This window comes from Telmatherina bonti (genome assembly GCF_933228915.1).
Source record: "Telmatherina bonti genome assembly, chromosome: 1".
Taxonomy (NCBI): Eukaryota; Metazoa; Chordata; class Actinopteri; order Atheriniformes; family Telmatherinidae; genus Telmatherina; species Telmatherina bonti.
Genome location: NC_136619.1, coordinates 46,647,731 through 46,664,889, shown reverse-complemented (window position 1 = coordinate 46,664,889; position 17,159 = coordinate 46,647,731). Strand labels below are relative to the sequence as shown.

At 45.8% G+C, this 17,159-nt stretch overlaps 1 protein-coding gene across 1 annotated transcript in view; it reads right to left on the bottom strand.

The window, feature by feature from the left end:
* Positions 1-1,985: 1,985 nt before the first annotated feature.
* Positions 1,986-17,159, bottom strand: part of LOC306774809 (EMILIN-1-A-like) — a gene marked incomplete at both ends in the record, with an annotated part of 93,344 nt that continues 78,170 nt past the window's right edge. The window contains 2 exons of the mRNA XM_079264982.1: positions 1,986-2,308; positions 4,522-4,674. Of these exons, the coding sequence (XP_079121108.1) occupies positions 1,986-2,308; positions 4,522-4,674 (476 nt within the window). The remainder of the gene's footprint in view (positions 2,309-4,521; positions 4,675-17,159) is intronic.

Genomic DNA, 17,159 nt, shown 5'->3' with positions numbered 1-17,159 from the left:
ATTGAACTTTTATCTTTTCAAAACAATAACAATAATAAAAAATATATAAAATAAAAATAATAATAAAATAAAAATGGAAAAAAAAAAAAAAAAAAAAAAAAAAAAAAGGCAGGTCTTTCAGCAGGCAAATTCAATCAGAAATTGTTTAAAGCAAAATTGAGAGGGTCCAACAGTCTGATTTGGATGGTGGGTGTTCAGCATACATAACATTCTTTATAAGTTCACATTAACCCAATTTTACTTTTCAATTTCTTGCGCACACAAAATCTATAAAACTCTCCCATTGTTCATTAATAGCTACATTTCCGCCATTCAGTCTCAGTAACATTTTTTTCCTTCCAGACTTCTTTAATAATGAAACAAATACTCAGATCCGGATCAAATCCACCTCTATGCTGCGTTTTGGTATCAAAGTGATCAAATTTACCAAAAATCTTCTGGGACCCCCAACAAGCTGAAATCAGGATGTAATACAGGATGGAAACAAATGTAGATCTGAATAATCTGGGAATAAATCTGGTTAGAAATACTCCATCGTGGAAGGGAGCTGGGTAAAGTCCACCTGGATCACTCCTGATGGATTATTCCTGATGGGTTATTCCTGATTGATCACTCCTGATGGATCACTCCTGATGGGTTATTCCTGATGGATCACTCCTGATGGATCTTTCCTGATGGGTTATTCCTGATGGATCACTCCTGATGGATCTTTCCTGATGGGTTATTCCTGATGGATCTTTCCTGATGGGTTATTCCTGATGGATCACTCCTGATGGATCTTTCCTGATGGGTTATTCCTGATGGATCTTTCCTGATGGGTTATTCCTGATTGATCACTCCTGATGAATCACTCCTGATGGATCTTTCCTGATGGATCACTCCTGATGGGTTATTCCTGATGGATCACTCCTGATGAGTTATTCCTGATGGATCTTTCCTGATGGGTTATTCCTGATTGATCACTCCTGATGGATCACTCCTGATGGATCTTTCCTGATGGGTTATTCCTGATGGATCACTCCTGATGGATCTTTCCTGATGGGTTATTCCTGATGGATCTTTCCTGATGGGTTATTCCTGATGGATCACTCCTGATGAATCACTCCTGATGGATCTTTCCTGATGGATCACTCCTGATGGGTTATTCCTGATGGATCACTCCTGATGAGTTATTCCTGATGGATCTTTCCTGATGGGTTATTCCTGATGGATCACTCCTGATGGGTTATTCCTGATGGATCACTCCTGATGAATCACTCCTGATGGGTTATTCCTGATGGATCACTCCTGATGGATCTTTCCTGATGGATCATTCCTGATGGATTATGTTTGGAAAAACTGGACACAGGGCTAAAACTAACTTAGGACTGTCATGGAAACACGGCTTGTAAACTCATCCTTCGTATCGCATACAGACCATCCTCAGCCTCCGTCACAGATCGCATGACACACCGCCGCCGTTGTGTTAAACAGATAAAAAGCCGACTTGCTAGCGGCCTGGCAGCTAGCTTGTAACCATTCAACATGGCGGCGTCACAACGTGACGTCACTGAGAACGGTCTGTAGTTTGTAGTTACCATGGAAACCATGTCATTCCACAAATGTATCCGAGACGTTTTGACTAAAATATTGCAATGCTGACCAGAGTATCGACATCTGAAGCTCCTCCATCCAGCGATGAAAAAAACATCACAGATCATCAATAACGTTGATAATCAGATTATCAATAACATATTAAAACCACCAGAAGATGACATGTTCCATCAAGATGTTTGTTAAATCTGATTGATGAGCAGATAATCCTGGTTCTCGGGGACCTTTGAAGGTGGCTCATGTGACCACATCAGATCAGCTGACTGGAACTGACCTCCTGGTTGGCGTCTGAACAGGTTTCATGGGGACGTTCTATCCTGGGGTCTGAATCCGACCTGATCCAGGAGGGGACGAACCTCATCTTTACGCTTTCAGGAAGGTCAACGCGAATGTCACATGTCTTCGTAGAGCAGCATGCCGTTGAAGAAGGTGAGAGGTTCCACCGAGTGGGCCAGTTTTCCCGTCACCAGATCAACACACACCGTGTCCTGAGCCCGGAGAGGCAGGATTATGCTGAAGACGGCCAGAGATCCAGCAGTCACTGCAGCTTCAGCCACGGGGTTGTTCTCCAGGCCTTCGGGCTGGTAGCCCCCCGAGTCCACACGTGCCATGCCGTAGTTGGACGCCGACAGAACGGCTTCGATCTTCTCGTTCTTATAACCCGTCAGAACGGCGCTGAAGTAGTAACGTCCATCAACAGGGGCCGTGAAAATACCTGGAGACAGGTTCAGATTGTCAGAGTAGAAAATGTAAAATATAAAACCAAGAGAGGTTCACCAGAAAGCAGATTGTTTTTGTTTTTCTAAACAAATTTCTGCTGTTTTTTCACTCAATGGAACTAAAAACTAACCAAAGTTGCGACCGCTACAAGTTTCAGTTTGAAAAACAGTTTTAACAATGCAAACCTCTCCCATGAAAGCCCAGAAATGTCTCTGGTCATTACAACAACAACTAAAATAATGATAAAAACAACAACAATAACTATTAGAACAAAAATATCTGAAGTATATTTTGCTTGTCTTCACAGTGAATCCTGTCCTGGCGCCGCCTGACGGCAGCCAATCAGCTCCAGCATTCAGCAAGCAGAGAGCAACTGTTAAGAAGTACAAATTGACGCCACCGGGGAGGACGCGGGCGTTGGACGCCACGGGGAGGACGCGGGCGTTGGACGCCACGGGGAGGACGCGGGCGTTGGACGCGACCCAGAAGGACGCGGGCGTTGGACGCGACCACGTAGGACGCGGGCGTTGGACGCGACCCAGAAGGACGCGGGCGTTGGACGCGACCCAGAAGGACGCGGGCGTTGGACGCGACCCAGAAGGACGCGGGCGTTGGACGCGACCCAGAAGGACGCGGGCGTTGGACGCGACCCAGAAGGACGCGGGCGTTGGACGCGACCCAGAAGGACGCGGGCGTTGGACGCGACCACGTAGGACGCGGGCGTTGGACGCGACCACGTAGGACGCGGGCGTTGGACGCGACCCAGAAGGACGCGGGCGTTGGACGCGACCACGTAGGACGCGGGCGTTGGACGCGACCACGTAGGACGCGGGCGTTGGACGCGACCACGTAGGACGCGGGCGTTGGACGCGACCACGTAGGACGCGGGCGTTGGACGCGACCACGTAGGACGCGGGCGTTGGACGCGACCCAGAAGGACGCGGGCGTTGGACGCGACCCAGAAGGACGCGGGCGTTGGACGCGACCCAGAAGGACGCGGGCGTTGGACGCGACCCAGAAGGACGCGGGCGTTGGACGCGACCCAGAAGGACGCGGGCGTTGGACGCGACCCAGAAGGACGCGGGCGTTGGACGCGACTCAGAAGGACGCGGGCGTTGGACGCGACCACGTAGGACGCGGGCGTTGGACGCGACCACGTAGGACGCGGGCGTTGGACGCGACCACGTAGGACGCGGGCGTTGGACGCGACCACGTAGGACGCGGGCGTTGGACGCGACCACGTAGGACGCGGGTGTTGGACGCGACCCAGAAGGACGCGGGTGTTGGACGCGACCCAGAAGGACGCAGGCGTTGGACGCGACCCAGAAGGACGCGGGCGTTGGACGCGACCACGTAGGACGCGGGCGTTGGACGCGACCACGTAGGACGCGGGCGTTGGACGCGACCACGTAGGACGCGGGCGTTGGACACGACTAGGAAGGACGCGGGCGTTGGACACGACTAGGAAGGACGCTGGTGCTGGGTGAGACCAGGAAGGGCGCTAGCGTGGGACGCGACTAGGAAGGACGCTGGCGTTGGACGCGACTAGGAAGGACGCTGGCGTTGGGCGAGACCAGGAAGGACGCTGGCGTTGGGCGAGACCAGGAAGGACGCTGGCGTTGGGCGAGACCAGGAAGGACGCTGGCGTTGGGCGAGACCAGGAAGGACGCTGGCGTTGGGCGAGACCAGGAAGGACGCTGGCGTGGGACGCGACTAGGAAGGACGCTGGCGTTGGGCGAGACCAGGAAGGACGCTGGCGTTGGGCGAGACCAGGAAGGACGCTGGCGTTGGGTGAGACCAGGAAGGACGCTGGCGTGGGACGCGACTAGGAAGGACGCTGGCGTTGGGCGAGACCAGGAAGGACGCTGGCGTTGGGCGAGACCAGGAAGGACGCTGGCGTTGGGTGAGACCAGGAAGGACGCTGGCGTGGGACGCGACTAGGAAGGACGCTGGCGTTGGGCGAGACCAGGAAGGACGCTGGCGTTGGGTGAGACCAGGAAGGACGCTGGCGTGGGACGCGACTAGGAAGGACGCTGGCGTTGGGTGAGACCAGGAAGGACGCTGGCGTTGGGTGAGACCAGGAAGGATGCTGGCGTTGGACGCGACTAGGAAGGACGCTGGCGTTGGGTGAGACCAGGAAGGATGCTGGCGTTGGACGCGACAGTGTGTGAACCTGACAGGTGACACCCAGCATGCATCAGTGCTCACCTGTTATGGAGTCATAGAAGTCACCCTCATTTACAAAAATTTTATCAAAGACTATGGTTCCGGCTGTTTCCATGGGGACAGTGAGAGCAACAGAAAAGGACAGTCTGGGGATGTGGGCGTCAGCACCTGGAAAACCTGCTGCACCTTTCGGACCTGGAAAGAACAGAAACAACAGAAAAGGTTCGTCACATCTTTGTTTGACACTTTGAATCATTTTAATGCCACTTCAGTTATCTGAACATTTCCTCTAGAATTAAAAATCCAGTCATACAGAATCATTATGGAATTTATCATATTTTCTTTCTTTCGCCATCCTTCAAACATTAGTGGTTAATATTCAGGGTTAAAAACAGGAATAACTATTAAACCCCAGTGAGAACTCAGAACTCCAGCAAACAGCTCATACAGTGATTCCCAGCTGATCTTCCAGGCCTAAAATCATTTGGGAGTTTAGGTTTTTATCAGCGTTTATCTGTTTGTTTGTTCACACCTCAGAGGAATCTGTATATTTCTCTGAGAATGGTTCCTGTTCTGGATGGTGGTATCCAGAATGTTGTTCCTGTTCTGGATGGTAGTATCCAGAACGTTGTTCCTGTTCTGGATGGTAGTATCCAGGATGTTGTTCCTTTTCTGGATGGTAGTATCTAGGATGTTGTTCTTGTTCTGGATGGTAGTATCCAGAATGTTGTTCGAGGATGTTGTTCCTGTTCTGGATGGTAGTATCCAGAATGTTGTTCCTTTTCTGGATGGTAGTATCCAGAACGTTGTTCCTGTTCTGGATGGTACTATCCAGAAGGTTGTTCCTGTTCAGGATGGTAGTATCCAGAACTTTGTTCCTGTTCTGGATGGGAGTATCCAGGACGTTGTTCCTGTTCTGGATGGTAGTATCCAGCATGCTGTTCTTGTTCTGGATGGTAGTATCCAGGATGTTGTTCTTGTTCTGGATGGTAGTATCCAGGATGTTGTTCCTGTTCTGGATGGTAGTATCCAGGATGTTGTTCCTGTTCTGGATGGTAGTATCCAGAATGTTGTTCCTGTTCTAGATGGTAGTATCCAGAACGTTGGTCCTGTTCTGGATGGTAGTATCCAGAATGTTGTGGCTGTTCAGGATGGTAGTATCCAGAACTTTGTTCCTGTTCTGGATGGTAGTATCCAGGATGTTGTTCCTTTTCTGGATGGTAGTATCTAGGATGTTGTTCTTGTTCTGGATGGTAGTATCCAGAATGTTGTTCGAGGATGTTGTTCCTGTTCTGGATGGTAGTATCCAGAATGTTGTTCGAGTATGTTGTTCCTGTTCAGAATGGTAGTATCCAGAATGTTGCTCCTGGTCTGGATGGTAGTATCCAGAATGTTGCTCCTGGTCTGGATGGTAGTATCCAGAATGTTGCTCCTGGTCTGGATGGTAGTATCCAGAATGTTGTTCCTGTTCTGGATAGGAGTATCCAGAACGTTGTTCCTGTTCTGGATGGTAGTATCCAGGATGTTGTTCCTGTTCTGGATGGTAGTATCCAGGATGTTGATCCTGTTCTGGATGGTAGTATCCAGAATGTTGGTCCTGTTCTAGATGGTAGTATCCAGAACGTTGGTCCTGTTCTGGATGGTAGTATCCAGGATGTTGTTCCTTTTCGGGATGGTAGTATCCAGGATGTTGTTCCTTTTCTGGATGGTAGTATCCAGCATGTTGTTCCTTTTCTGGATTGTAGTATCCAGAACATTGTTCCTTTTCTGGATTGTAGTATCCAGAACATTGTTCCTGTTCTGGACGGTAGTATCCAGAATGTTGTTCCTGTTCTGGATGGGAGTATCCAGAACGTTGTTCCTGTTCTGGATGGTAGTATCCAGGATGTTGTTCCTTTTCTGGATGGTAGTATCTAGGATGTTGTTCTTGTTCTGGATGGTAGTATCCAGAATGTTGTTCGAGGATGTTGTTCCTGTTCTGGATGGTAGTATCCAGAATGTTGTTCCTTTTCTGGATGGTAGTATCCAGAACGTTGTTCCTGTTCTGGATGGTACTATCCAGAAGGTTGTTCCTGTTCAGGATGGTAGTATCCAGAACTTTGTTCCTGTTCTGGATGGGAGTATCCAGGACGTTGTTCCTGTTCTGGATGGTAGTATCCAGCATGCTGTTCTTGTTCTGGATGGTAGTATCCAGGATGTTGTTCTTGTTCTGGATGGTAGTATCCAGGATGTTGTTCCTGTTCTGGATGGTAGTATCCAGAATGTTGTTCCTGTTCTAGATGGTAGTATCCAGAACGTTGGTCCTGTTCTGGATGGTAGTATCTAGGATGTTGTTCTTGTTCTGGATGGTAGTATCCAGAATGTTGTTCGAGGATGTTGTTCCTGTTCTGGATGGTAGTATCCAGAATGTTGTTCGAGTATGTTGTTCCTGTTCAGAATGGTAGTATCCAGAATGTTGCTCCTGGTCTGGATGGTAGTATCCAGAATGTTGCTCCTGGTCTGGATGGTAGTATCCAGAATGTTGCTCCTGGTCTGGATGGTAGTATCCAGAATGTTGTTCCTGTTCTGGATAGGAGTATCCAGAACGTTGTTCCTGTTCTGGATGGTAGTATCCAGGATGTTGTTCCTGTTCTGGATGGTAGTATCCAGGATGTTGATCCTGTTCTGGATGGTAGTATCCAGAATGTTGGTCCTGTTCTAGATGGTAGTATCCAGAATGTTGTTCCTGTTCTAGATGGTAGTATCCAGAACGTTGTTCCTTTTCGGGATGGTAGTATCCAGGATGTTGTTCCTTTTCTGGATGGTAGTATCCAGCATGTTGTTCCTTTTCTGGATTGTAGTATCCAGAACATTGTTCCTTTTCTGGATTGTAGTATCCAGAACATTGTTCCTGTTCTGGACGGTAGTATCCAGTATGTTGTTCCTGTTCTGGATGGGAGTATCCAGAACGTTGTTCCTGTTCTGGATGGTAGTATCCAGCATGCTGTTCTTGTTCTGGATGGTAGTATCCAGGATGTTGTTCCTTTTCTGGATGGTAGTATCTAGGATGTTGTTCTTGTTCTGGATGGTAGTATCCAGAATGTTGTTCGAGGATGTTGTTCCTGTTCTGGATGGTAGTATCCAGAATGTTGTTCCTTTTCTGGATGGTAGTATCCAGAACGTTGTTCCTGTTCTGGATGGTACTATCCAGAAGGTTGTTCCTGTTCAGGATGGTAGTATCCAGAACTTTGTTCCTGTTCTGGATGGGAGTATCCAGGACGTTGTTCCTGTTCTGGATGGTAGTATCCAGCATGCTGTTCTTGTTCTGGATGGTAGTATCCAGGATGTTGTTCTTGTTCTGGATGGTAGTATCCAGGATGTTGTTCCTGTTCTGGATGGTAGTATCCAGAATGTTGTTCCTGTTCTAGATGGTAGTATCCAGAACGTTGGTCCTGTTCTGGATGGTAGTATCCAGGATGTTGTTCCTTTTCTGGATGGTAGTATCTAGGATGTTGTTCTTGTTCTGGATGGTAGTATCCAGAATGTTGTTCGAGGATGTTGTTCCTGTTCTGGATGGTAGTATCCAGAATGTTGTTCGAGGATGTTGTTCCTGTTCAGAATGGTAGTATCCAGAATATTATTCCTGTTCAGAATGGTAGTATCCAGAATGTTGCTCCTGGTCTGGATGGTAGTATCCAGAATGTTGCTCCTGGTCTGGATGGTAGTATCCAGAATGTTGCTCCAGGTCTGGATGGTAGTATCCAGAATGTTGTTCCTGTTCTGGATAGGAGTATCCAGAACGTTGTTCCTGTTCTGGATGGTAGTATCCAGGATGTTGTTCCTGTTCTGGATGGTAGTATCCAGGATGTTGATCCTGTTCTGGATGGTAGTATCCAGAATGTTGGTCCTGTTCTAGATGGTAGTATCCAGAACGTTGGTCCTGTTCTGGATGGTAGTATCCAGGATGTTGTTCCTTTTCGGGATGGTAGTATCCAGGATGTTGTTCCTTTTCTGGATGGTAGTATCCAGCATGTTGTTCCTTTTCTGGATTGTAGTATCCAGAACATTGTTCCTTTTCTGGATTGTAGTATCCAGAACATTGTTCCTGTTCTGGACGGTAGTATCCAGAATGTTGTTCCTGTTCTGGATGGGAGTATCCAGAACGTTGTTCCTGTTCTGGATGGTAGTATCCAGCATGCTGTTCTTGTTCTGGATGGTAGTATCCAGGATGTTGTTCTTGTTCTGGATGGTAGTATCCAGGATGTTGTTCCTGTTCTGGATGGTAGTATCCAGGATGTTGTTCCTGTTCTGGATGGTAGTATCCAGAATGTTGTTCCTGTTCTAGATGGTAGTATCCAGAACGTTGGTCCTGTTCTGGATGGTAGTATCCAGGATGTTGTTCCTTTTCTGGATGGTAGTATCCAGGATGTTGTTCCTTTTCTGGATGGTAGTATCCAGCATGTTGTTCCTTTTCTGGATTGTAGTATCCAGAACATTGTTCCTGTTCTGGACGGTAGTATCCAGAATGTTGTTCCTGTTCAGGACGGTAGTATCCAGCATGCTGTTCTTGTTCTGGATGGTAGTATCCAGGAGGATGTTCCTTTTCTGGATGGTAGTATCCAGGAGTATGTTCCTGTTCTGGATGGTAGTATCCAGAATGTTGTTCCTGTTCTGGATGGTAGTATCCAGAATGTTGTTCCTGTTCTGGATGGTAGTATCCAGAATGTTGTTCCTGTTCTGGATGGTAGTACCCAGGATGTTGTTCCTGATCTGGATGGTAGTATCCAGAATGTTGTTCCTTTTCTGGATGGTAGTACCCACAATATTGTTCCTGTTCTGGATGGTAGTATCCGGAATGTTGTTCCTGTTCTGGATGGTAGTATCCAGGATGTTGTTCCTGTTCTGGATGGTAGTATCCAAAACGTTTTTCCTGTTCTGGATGGTAGTATCCAGAATGTTGTTCCTGTTCAGGATGGTAGTATCCAGAACTTTGTTCCTGTTCTGGATGGGAGTATCCAGGAAGTTGTTCCTGTTCTGGATGGTAGTATCCAGAATGTTGTTCCTGTTCTGGATGGTAGTATCTAGGATGTTGTTCTTGTTCTAGATGGTAGTATCCAGAATGTTGTTCGAGGATGTTGTTCCTGTTCTGGATGGTAGTATCCAGGATGTTGTTCCTTTTCTGGATGGTAGTATCTAGGATGTTGTTCATGTTCTGGATGGTAGTATCCAGAATGTTGCTCCTGTTCTGGATGGTAGTATCCAGGACGTTGTTCCTTTTCTGGATGGTAGTATCTAGGATGTTAGTCTTGTTCTGGATGGTAGTATCCAGAATGTTGTTCGAGGATGTTGTTCATGTTCTGGATGGTAGTATCCAGAATGTTGCTCCTGGTCTGGATGGTAGTATCCAGAATGTTGCTCCTGGTCTGGATGGTAGTATCCAGAATGTTGTTCCTGTTCTGGATGGGAGTATCCAGAATGTTGTTCGAGGATGTTGTTCCTGTTCTGGATGGTAGTATCCAGAATGTTGTTCCTGTTCTGGATGGTAGTATCCAGAATGTTGTTCCTGTTCTGGATGGTAGTACCCAGGATGTTGTTCCTGATCTGGATGGTAGTATCCAGAACGTTGTTCCTGTTCTGGATGGTATTATCCAGACGCTGTTCCTGTTGAGGATGGTAGTATCCAGAACTTTGTTCCTGTTCTGGATGGTAGTATCCAGGATGTTATTCCTTTTCTGGATGGTAGTATCTAGGATGTTGTTCTTGTTCTGGATGGTAGTATCCAGAATGTTGTTCGAGGATGTTGTTCATGTTCTGGATGGTAGTATCCAGAATGTTGCTCCTGGTCTGGATGGTAGTATGCAGAATGTTGCTCCTGGTCTGGATGGTAGTCTCCAGAATGTTGTTCGAGGATGTTGTTCCTGTTCAGAATGGTAGTATCCAGAATATTATTCCTGTTCAGAATGGTAGTATCCAGAATGTTGCTCCTGGTCTGGATGGTAGTATCCAGAATGTTGCTCCTGGTCTGGATGGTAGTATCCAGAATGTTGCTCCTGGTCTGGATGGTAGTATCCAGAATGTTGTTCCTGTTCTGGATAGGAGTATCCAGAACGTTGTTCCTGTTCTGGATGGTAGTATCCAGGATGTTGTTCCTGTTCTGGATGGTAGTATCCAGGATGTTGATCCTGTTCTGGATGGTAGTATCCAGAATGTTGGTCCTGTTCTAGATGGTAGTATCCAGAACGTTGTTCCTGTTCTGGATGGTAGTATCCAGGATGTTGTTCCTTTTCGGGATGGCAGTATCCAGGAGGTTGTTCCTTTTCTGGATGGTAGTATCCAGCATGTTGTTCCTTTTCTGGATTGTAGTATCCAAAACATTGTTCCTTTTCTGGATTGTAGTATCCAGAACATTGTTCCTGTTCTGGACGGTAGTATCCACAATGTTGTTCCTGTTCTGGATGGGAGTATCCAGAACGTTGTTCCTGTTCTGGATGGTAGTATCCAGAATGTTGTTCCTATTCTAGATGGTAGTATCCAGAACGTTGGTCCTGTTCTGGATGGTAGTATCCAGGATGTTGTTCCTTTTCTGGATGGTAGTATCCAGGATGTTGTTCCTTTTCTGGATGGTAGTATCCAGCATGTTGTTCCTTTTCTGGATTGTAGTATCCAGAACATTGTTCCTGTTCTGGACGGTAGTATCCAGAATGTTGTTCCTGTTCAGGACGGTAGTATTCAGGATGTTGTTCCTGTTTTGGATGGTAGTATCCAGCATGCTGTTCTTGTTCTGGATGGTAGTATCCAGGAGGATGTTCCTTTTCTGGATGGTAGTATCCAGGAGTATGTTCCTGTTCTGGATGGTAGTATTCAGAACATTGTTCCTGTTCTGGATGGTAGTATCCAGCATGTTGTTCCTTTTCTGGATGGTAGTATCCAGCATGCTGTTCTTGTTCTGGATGGTAGTATCCAGAATGTTGTTCCTGTTCTGGATGGTAGTATCCAGAATGTTGTTCCTGTTCTGGATGGTAGTATCTAGGATGTTGTTCTTGTTCTGGATGGTAGTATCCAGAATGTTGTTCGAGGATGTTGTTCCTGTTCTGGATGGTAGTATCCAGAATGTTGTTCCTGTTCTGGATGGTAGTATCCAGAATGTTGTTCCTGTTCTGGATGGTAGTACCCAGGATGTTGTTCCTGATCTGGATGGTAGTATCCAGAATGTTGTTCCTTTTCTGGATGGTAGTACCCACAATATTGTTCCTGTTCTGGATGGTAGTATCCGGAATGTTGTTCCTGTTCTGGATGGTAGTATCCAGGATGTTGTTCCTGTTCGGGATGGTAGTATCCAAAACGTTTTTCCTGTTCTGGATGGTAGTATCCAGAATGTTGTTCCTGTTCAGGATGGTAGTATCCAGAACTTTGTTCCTGTTCTGGATGGGAGTATCCAGGAAGTTGTTCCTGTTCTGGATGGTAGTATCCAGAATGTTGTTACTGTTCTGGATGGTAGTATCCAGAATGTTGTTCCTGTTCTGGATGGTAGTATCTAGGATGTTGTTCTTGTTCTGGATGGTAGTATCCAGAATGTTGTTCGAGGATGTTGTTCCTGTTCTGGATGGTAGTATCCAGAACTTTGTTCCTGTTCTGGATGGTAGTATCCAGGATGTTGTTCCTTTTCTGGATGGTAGTATCTCGGATGTTGTTCTTGTTCTGGATGGTAGTATCCAGAATGTTGTTCGAGGATGTTGTTCATGTTCTGGATGGTAGTATCCAGAATGTTGCTCCTGTTCTGGATGGTAGTATCCAGGATGTTGTTTCTTTTCTGGATGGTAGTATCTAGGATGTTGGTCTTGTTCTGGATGGTAGTATCCAGAATGTTGTTCGAGGATGTTGTTCATGTTCTGGATGGTAGTATCCAGAATGTTGCTCCTGGTCTGGATGGTAGTATCCAGAATGTTGCTCCTGGTCTGGATGGTAGTATCCAGCATGTTGTTCCTTTTCTGGATGGGAGTATCCAGAACATTGTTCCTGTTGAGGATGGTAGTATCCAGAACTTTGTTCCTGTTCTGGATGGTAGTATCCAGGATGTTGTTCCTGTTCTGGATGGTAGTATCCAGGATGTTGTTCCTGTTCTGGATGGTAGTATCCAGAATGTTGTTCCTATTCTAGATGGTAGTATCCAGAACGTTGGTCCTGTTCTGGATTGTAGTATCCAGGATGTTGTTCCTTTTCTGGATGGTAGTATCCAGGATGTTGTTCCTTTTCTGGATGGTAGTATCCAGCATGTTGTTCCGTTTCTGGATTGTAGTATCCAGAACATTGTTCCTGTTCTGGACGGTAGTATCCAGAATGTTGTTCCTGTTCAGGACGGTAGTATTCAGGATGTTGTTCCTGTTTTGGATGGTAGTATCCAGCATGCTGTTCTTGTTCTGGATGGTAGTATCCAGGAGGATGTTCCTTTTCTGGATGGTAGTATCCAGGAGTATGTTCCTGTTCTGGATGGTAGTATTCAGAACATTGTTCCTGTTCTGGATGGTAGTATCCAGCATGTTGTTCCTTTTCTGGATGGTAGTATCCAGCATGCTGTTCTTGTTCTGGATGGTAGTATCCAGAATGTTGTTCCTGTTCTGGATGGTAGTATCCAGAATGTTGTTCCTGTTCTGGATGGTAGTATCTAGGATGTTGTTCTTGTTCTGGATTCTAGTATCCAGAATGTTGTTCGAGGATGTTGTTCCTGTTCTGGATGGTAGTATTCAGAACATTGTTCCTGTTCTGGATGGTAGTATCCAGCATGTTGTTCCTTTTCTGGATGGTAGTATCCAGCATGCTGTTCTTGTTCTGGATGGTAGTATCCAGAATGTTGTTCCTGTTCTGGATGGTAGTATCCAGAATGTTGTTCCTGTTCTGGATGGTAGTATCTAGGATGTTGTTCTTGTTCTGGATTCTAGTATCCAGAATGTTGTTCGAGGATGTTGTTCCTGTTCTGGATGGTAGTATCCAGAATGTTGTTCCTGTTCTGGATGGTAGTATCCAGAATGTTGTTCCTGTTCTGGATGGTAGTACCCAGGATGTTGTTCCTGATCTGGATGGTAGTATCCAGAATGTTGTTCCTTTTCTGGATGGTAGTACCCACAATATTGTTCCTGTTCTGGATGGTAGTATCCGGAATGTTGTTCCTGTTCTGGATGGTAGTATCCAGGATGTTGTTCCTGTTCGGGATGGTAGTATCCAAAACGTTTTTCCTGTTCTGGATGGTAGTATCCAGAATGTTGTTCCTGTTCAGGATGGTAGTATCCAGAACTTTGTTCCTGTTCTGGATGGGAGTATCCAGGAAGTTGTTCCTGTTCTGGATGGTAGTATCCAGAATGTTGTTACTGTTCTGGATGGTAGTATCCAGAATGTTGTTCCTGTTCTGGATGGTAGTATCTAGGATGTTGTTCTTGTTCTGGATGGTAGTATCCAGAATGTTGTTCGAGGATGTTGTTCCTGTTCTGGATGGTAGTATCCAGAACTTTGTTCCTGTTCTGGATGGTAGTATCCAGGATGTTGTTCCTTTTCTGGATGGTAGTATCTCGGATGTTGTTCTTGTTCTGGATGGTAGTATCCAGAATGTTGTTCGAGGATGTTGTTCATGTTCTGGATGGTAGTATCCAGAACGTTGCTCCTGTTCTGGATGGTAGTATCCAGGATGTTGTTTCTTTTCTGGATGGTAGTATCTAGGATGTTGGTCTTGTTCTGGATGGTAGTATCCAGAATGTTGTTCGAGGATGTTGTTCATGTTCTGGATGGTAGTATCCAGAATGTTGCTCCTGGTCTGGATGGTAGTATCCAGAATGTTGCTCCTGGTCTGGATGGTAGTATCCAGAATGTTGTTCCTGTTCTGGATGGGAGTATCCAGAACATTGTTCCTTTTCTGGATGGTAGTATCCAGAACGTTGTTCCTGTTGAGGATGGTAGTATCCAGAACTTTGTTCCTGTTCTGGATGGTAGTATCCAGGATGTTGTTCCTGTTCTGGATGGTAGTATCCAGGATGTTGTTCCTGTTCTGGATGGTAGTATCCAGAATGTTGTTCCTATTCTAGATGGTAGTATCCAGAACGTTGGTCCTGTTCTGGATGGTAGTATCCAGGATGTTGTTCCTTTTCTGGATGGTAGTATCCAGGATGTTGTTCCTTTTCTGGATGGTAGTATCCAGCATGTTGTTCCGTTTCTGGATTGTAGTATCCAGAACATTGTTCCTGTTCTGGACGGTAGTATCCAGAATGTTGTTCCTGTTCAGGACGGTAGTATTCAGGATGTTGTTCCTGTTTTGGATGGTAGTATCCAGCATGCTGTTCTTGTTCTGGATGGTAGTATCCAGGAGGATGTTCCTTTTCTGGATGGTAGTATCCAGGAGTATGTTCCTGTTCTGGATGGTAGTATTCAGAACATTGTTCCTGTTCTGGATGGTAGTATCCAGCATGTTGTTCCTTTTCTGGATGGTAGTATCCAGCATGCTGTTCTTGTTCTGGATGGTAGTATCCAGAATGTTGTTCCTGTTCTGGATGGTAGTATCCAGAATGTTGTTCCTGTTCTGGATGGTAGTATCTAGGATGTTGTTCTTGTTCTGGATTCTAGTATCCAGAATGTTGTTCGAGGATGTTGTTCCTGTTCTGGATGGTAGTATCCAGAATGTTGTTCCTGTTCTGGATGGTAGTATCCAGAATGTTGTTCCTGTTCTGGATGGTAGTACCCAGGATGTTGTTCCTGATCTGGATGGTAGTATCCAGAATGTTGTTCCTTTTCTGGATGGTAGTACCCACAATATTGTTCCTGTTCTGGATGGTAGTATCCGGAATGTTGTTCCTGTTCTGGATGGTAGTATCTAGGATGTTGTTCTTGTTCTGGATGGTAGTATCCAGAATGTTGTTCGAGGATGTTGTTCCTGTTCTGGATGGTAGTATCCAGAACTTTGTTCCTGTTCTGGATGGTAGTATCCAGGATGTTGTTCCTTTTCTGGATGGTAGTATCTCGGATGTTGTTCTTGTTCTGGATGGTAGTATCCAGAATGTTGTTCGAGGATGTTGTTCATGTTCTGGATGGTAGTATCCAGAATGTTGCTCCTGTTCTGGATGGTAGTATCCAGGATGTTGTTTCTTTTCTGGATGGTAGTATCTAGGATGTTGGTCTTGTTCTGGATGGTAGTATCCAGAATGTTGTTCGAGGATGTTGTTCATGTTCTGGATGGTAGTATCCAGAATGTTGCTCCTGGTCTGGATGGTAGTATCCAGAATGTTGCTCCTGGTCTGGATGGTAGTATCCAGAATGTTGTTCCTGTTCTGGATGGGAGTATCCAGAACATTGTTCCTTTTCTGGATGGTAGTATCCAGAACGTTGTTCCTGTTGAGGATGGTAGTATCCAGAACTTTGTTCCTGTTCTGGATGGTAGTATCCAGGATGTTGTTCCTGTTCTGGATGGTAGTATCCAGGATGTTGTTCCTGTTCTGGATGGTAGTATCCAGAATGTTGTTCCTATTCTAGATGGTAGTATCCAGAACGTTGGTCCTGTTCTGGATGGTAGTATCCAGGATGTTGTTCCTTTTCTGGATGGTAGTATCCAGGATGTTGTTCCTTTTCTGGATGGTAGTATCCAGCATGTTGTTCCGTTTCTGGATTGTAGTATCCAGAACATTGTTCCTGTTCTGGACGGTAGTATCCAGAATGTTGTTCCTGTTCAGGACGGTAGTATTCAGGATGTTGTTCCTGTTTAGGATGGTAGTATCCAGCATGCTGTTCTTGTTCTGGATGGTAGTATCCAGGAGGATGTTCCTTTTCTGGATGGTAGTATCCAGGAGTATGTTCCTGTTCTGGATGGTAGTATTCAGAACATTGTTCCTGTTCTGGATGGTAGTATCCAGCATGTTGTTCCTTTTCTGGATGGTAGTATCCAGCATGCTGTTCTTGTTCTGGATGGTAGTATCCAGAATGTTGTTCCTGTTCTGGATGGTAGTATCCAGAATGTTGTTCCTGTTCTGGATGGTAGTATCTAGGATGTTGTTCTTGTTCTGGATTCTAGTATCCAGAATGTTGTTCGAGGATGTTGTTCCTGTTCTGGATGGTAGTATCCAGAATGTTGTTCCTGTTCTGGATGGTAGTATCCAGAATGTTGTTCCTGTTCTGGATGGTAGTACCCAGGATGTTGTTCCTGATCTGGATGGTAGTATCCAGAATGTTGTTCCTTTTCTGGATGGTAGTACCCACAATATTGTTCCTGTTCTGGATGGTAGTATCCGGAATGTTGTTCCTGTTCTGGATGGTAGTATCCAGGATGTTGTTCCTGTTCGGGATGGTAGTATCCAAAACGTTTTTCCTGTTCTGGATGGTAGTATCCAGAATGTTGTTCCTGTTCAGGATGGTAGTATCCAGAACTTTGTTCCTGTTCTGGATGGGAGTATCCAGGAAGTTGTTCCTGTTCTGGATGGTAGTATCCAGAATGTTGTTACTGTTCTGGATGGTAGTATCCAGAATGTTGTTCCTGTTCTGGATGGTAGTATCTAGGATGTTGTTCTTGTTCTGGATGGTAGTATCCAGAATGTTGTTCGAGGATGTTGTTCCTGTTCTGGATGGTAGTATCCAGAACTTTGTTCCTGTTCTGGATGGTAGTATCCAGGATGTTGTTCCTTTTCTGGATGGTAGTATCTCGGATGTTGTTCTTGTTCTGGATGGTAGTATCC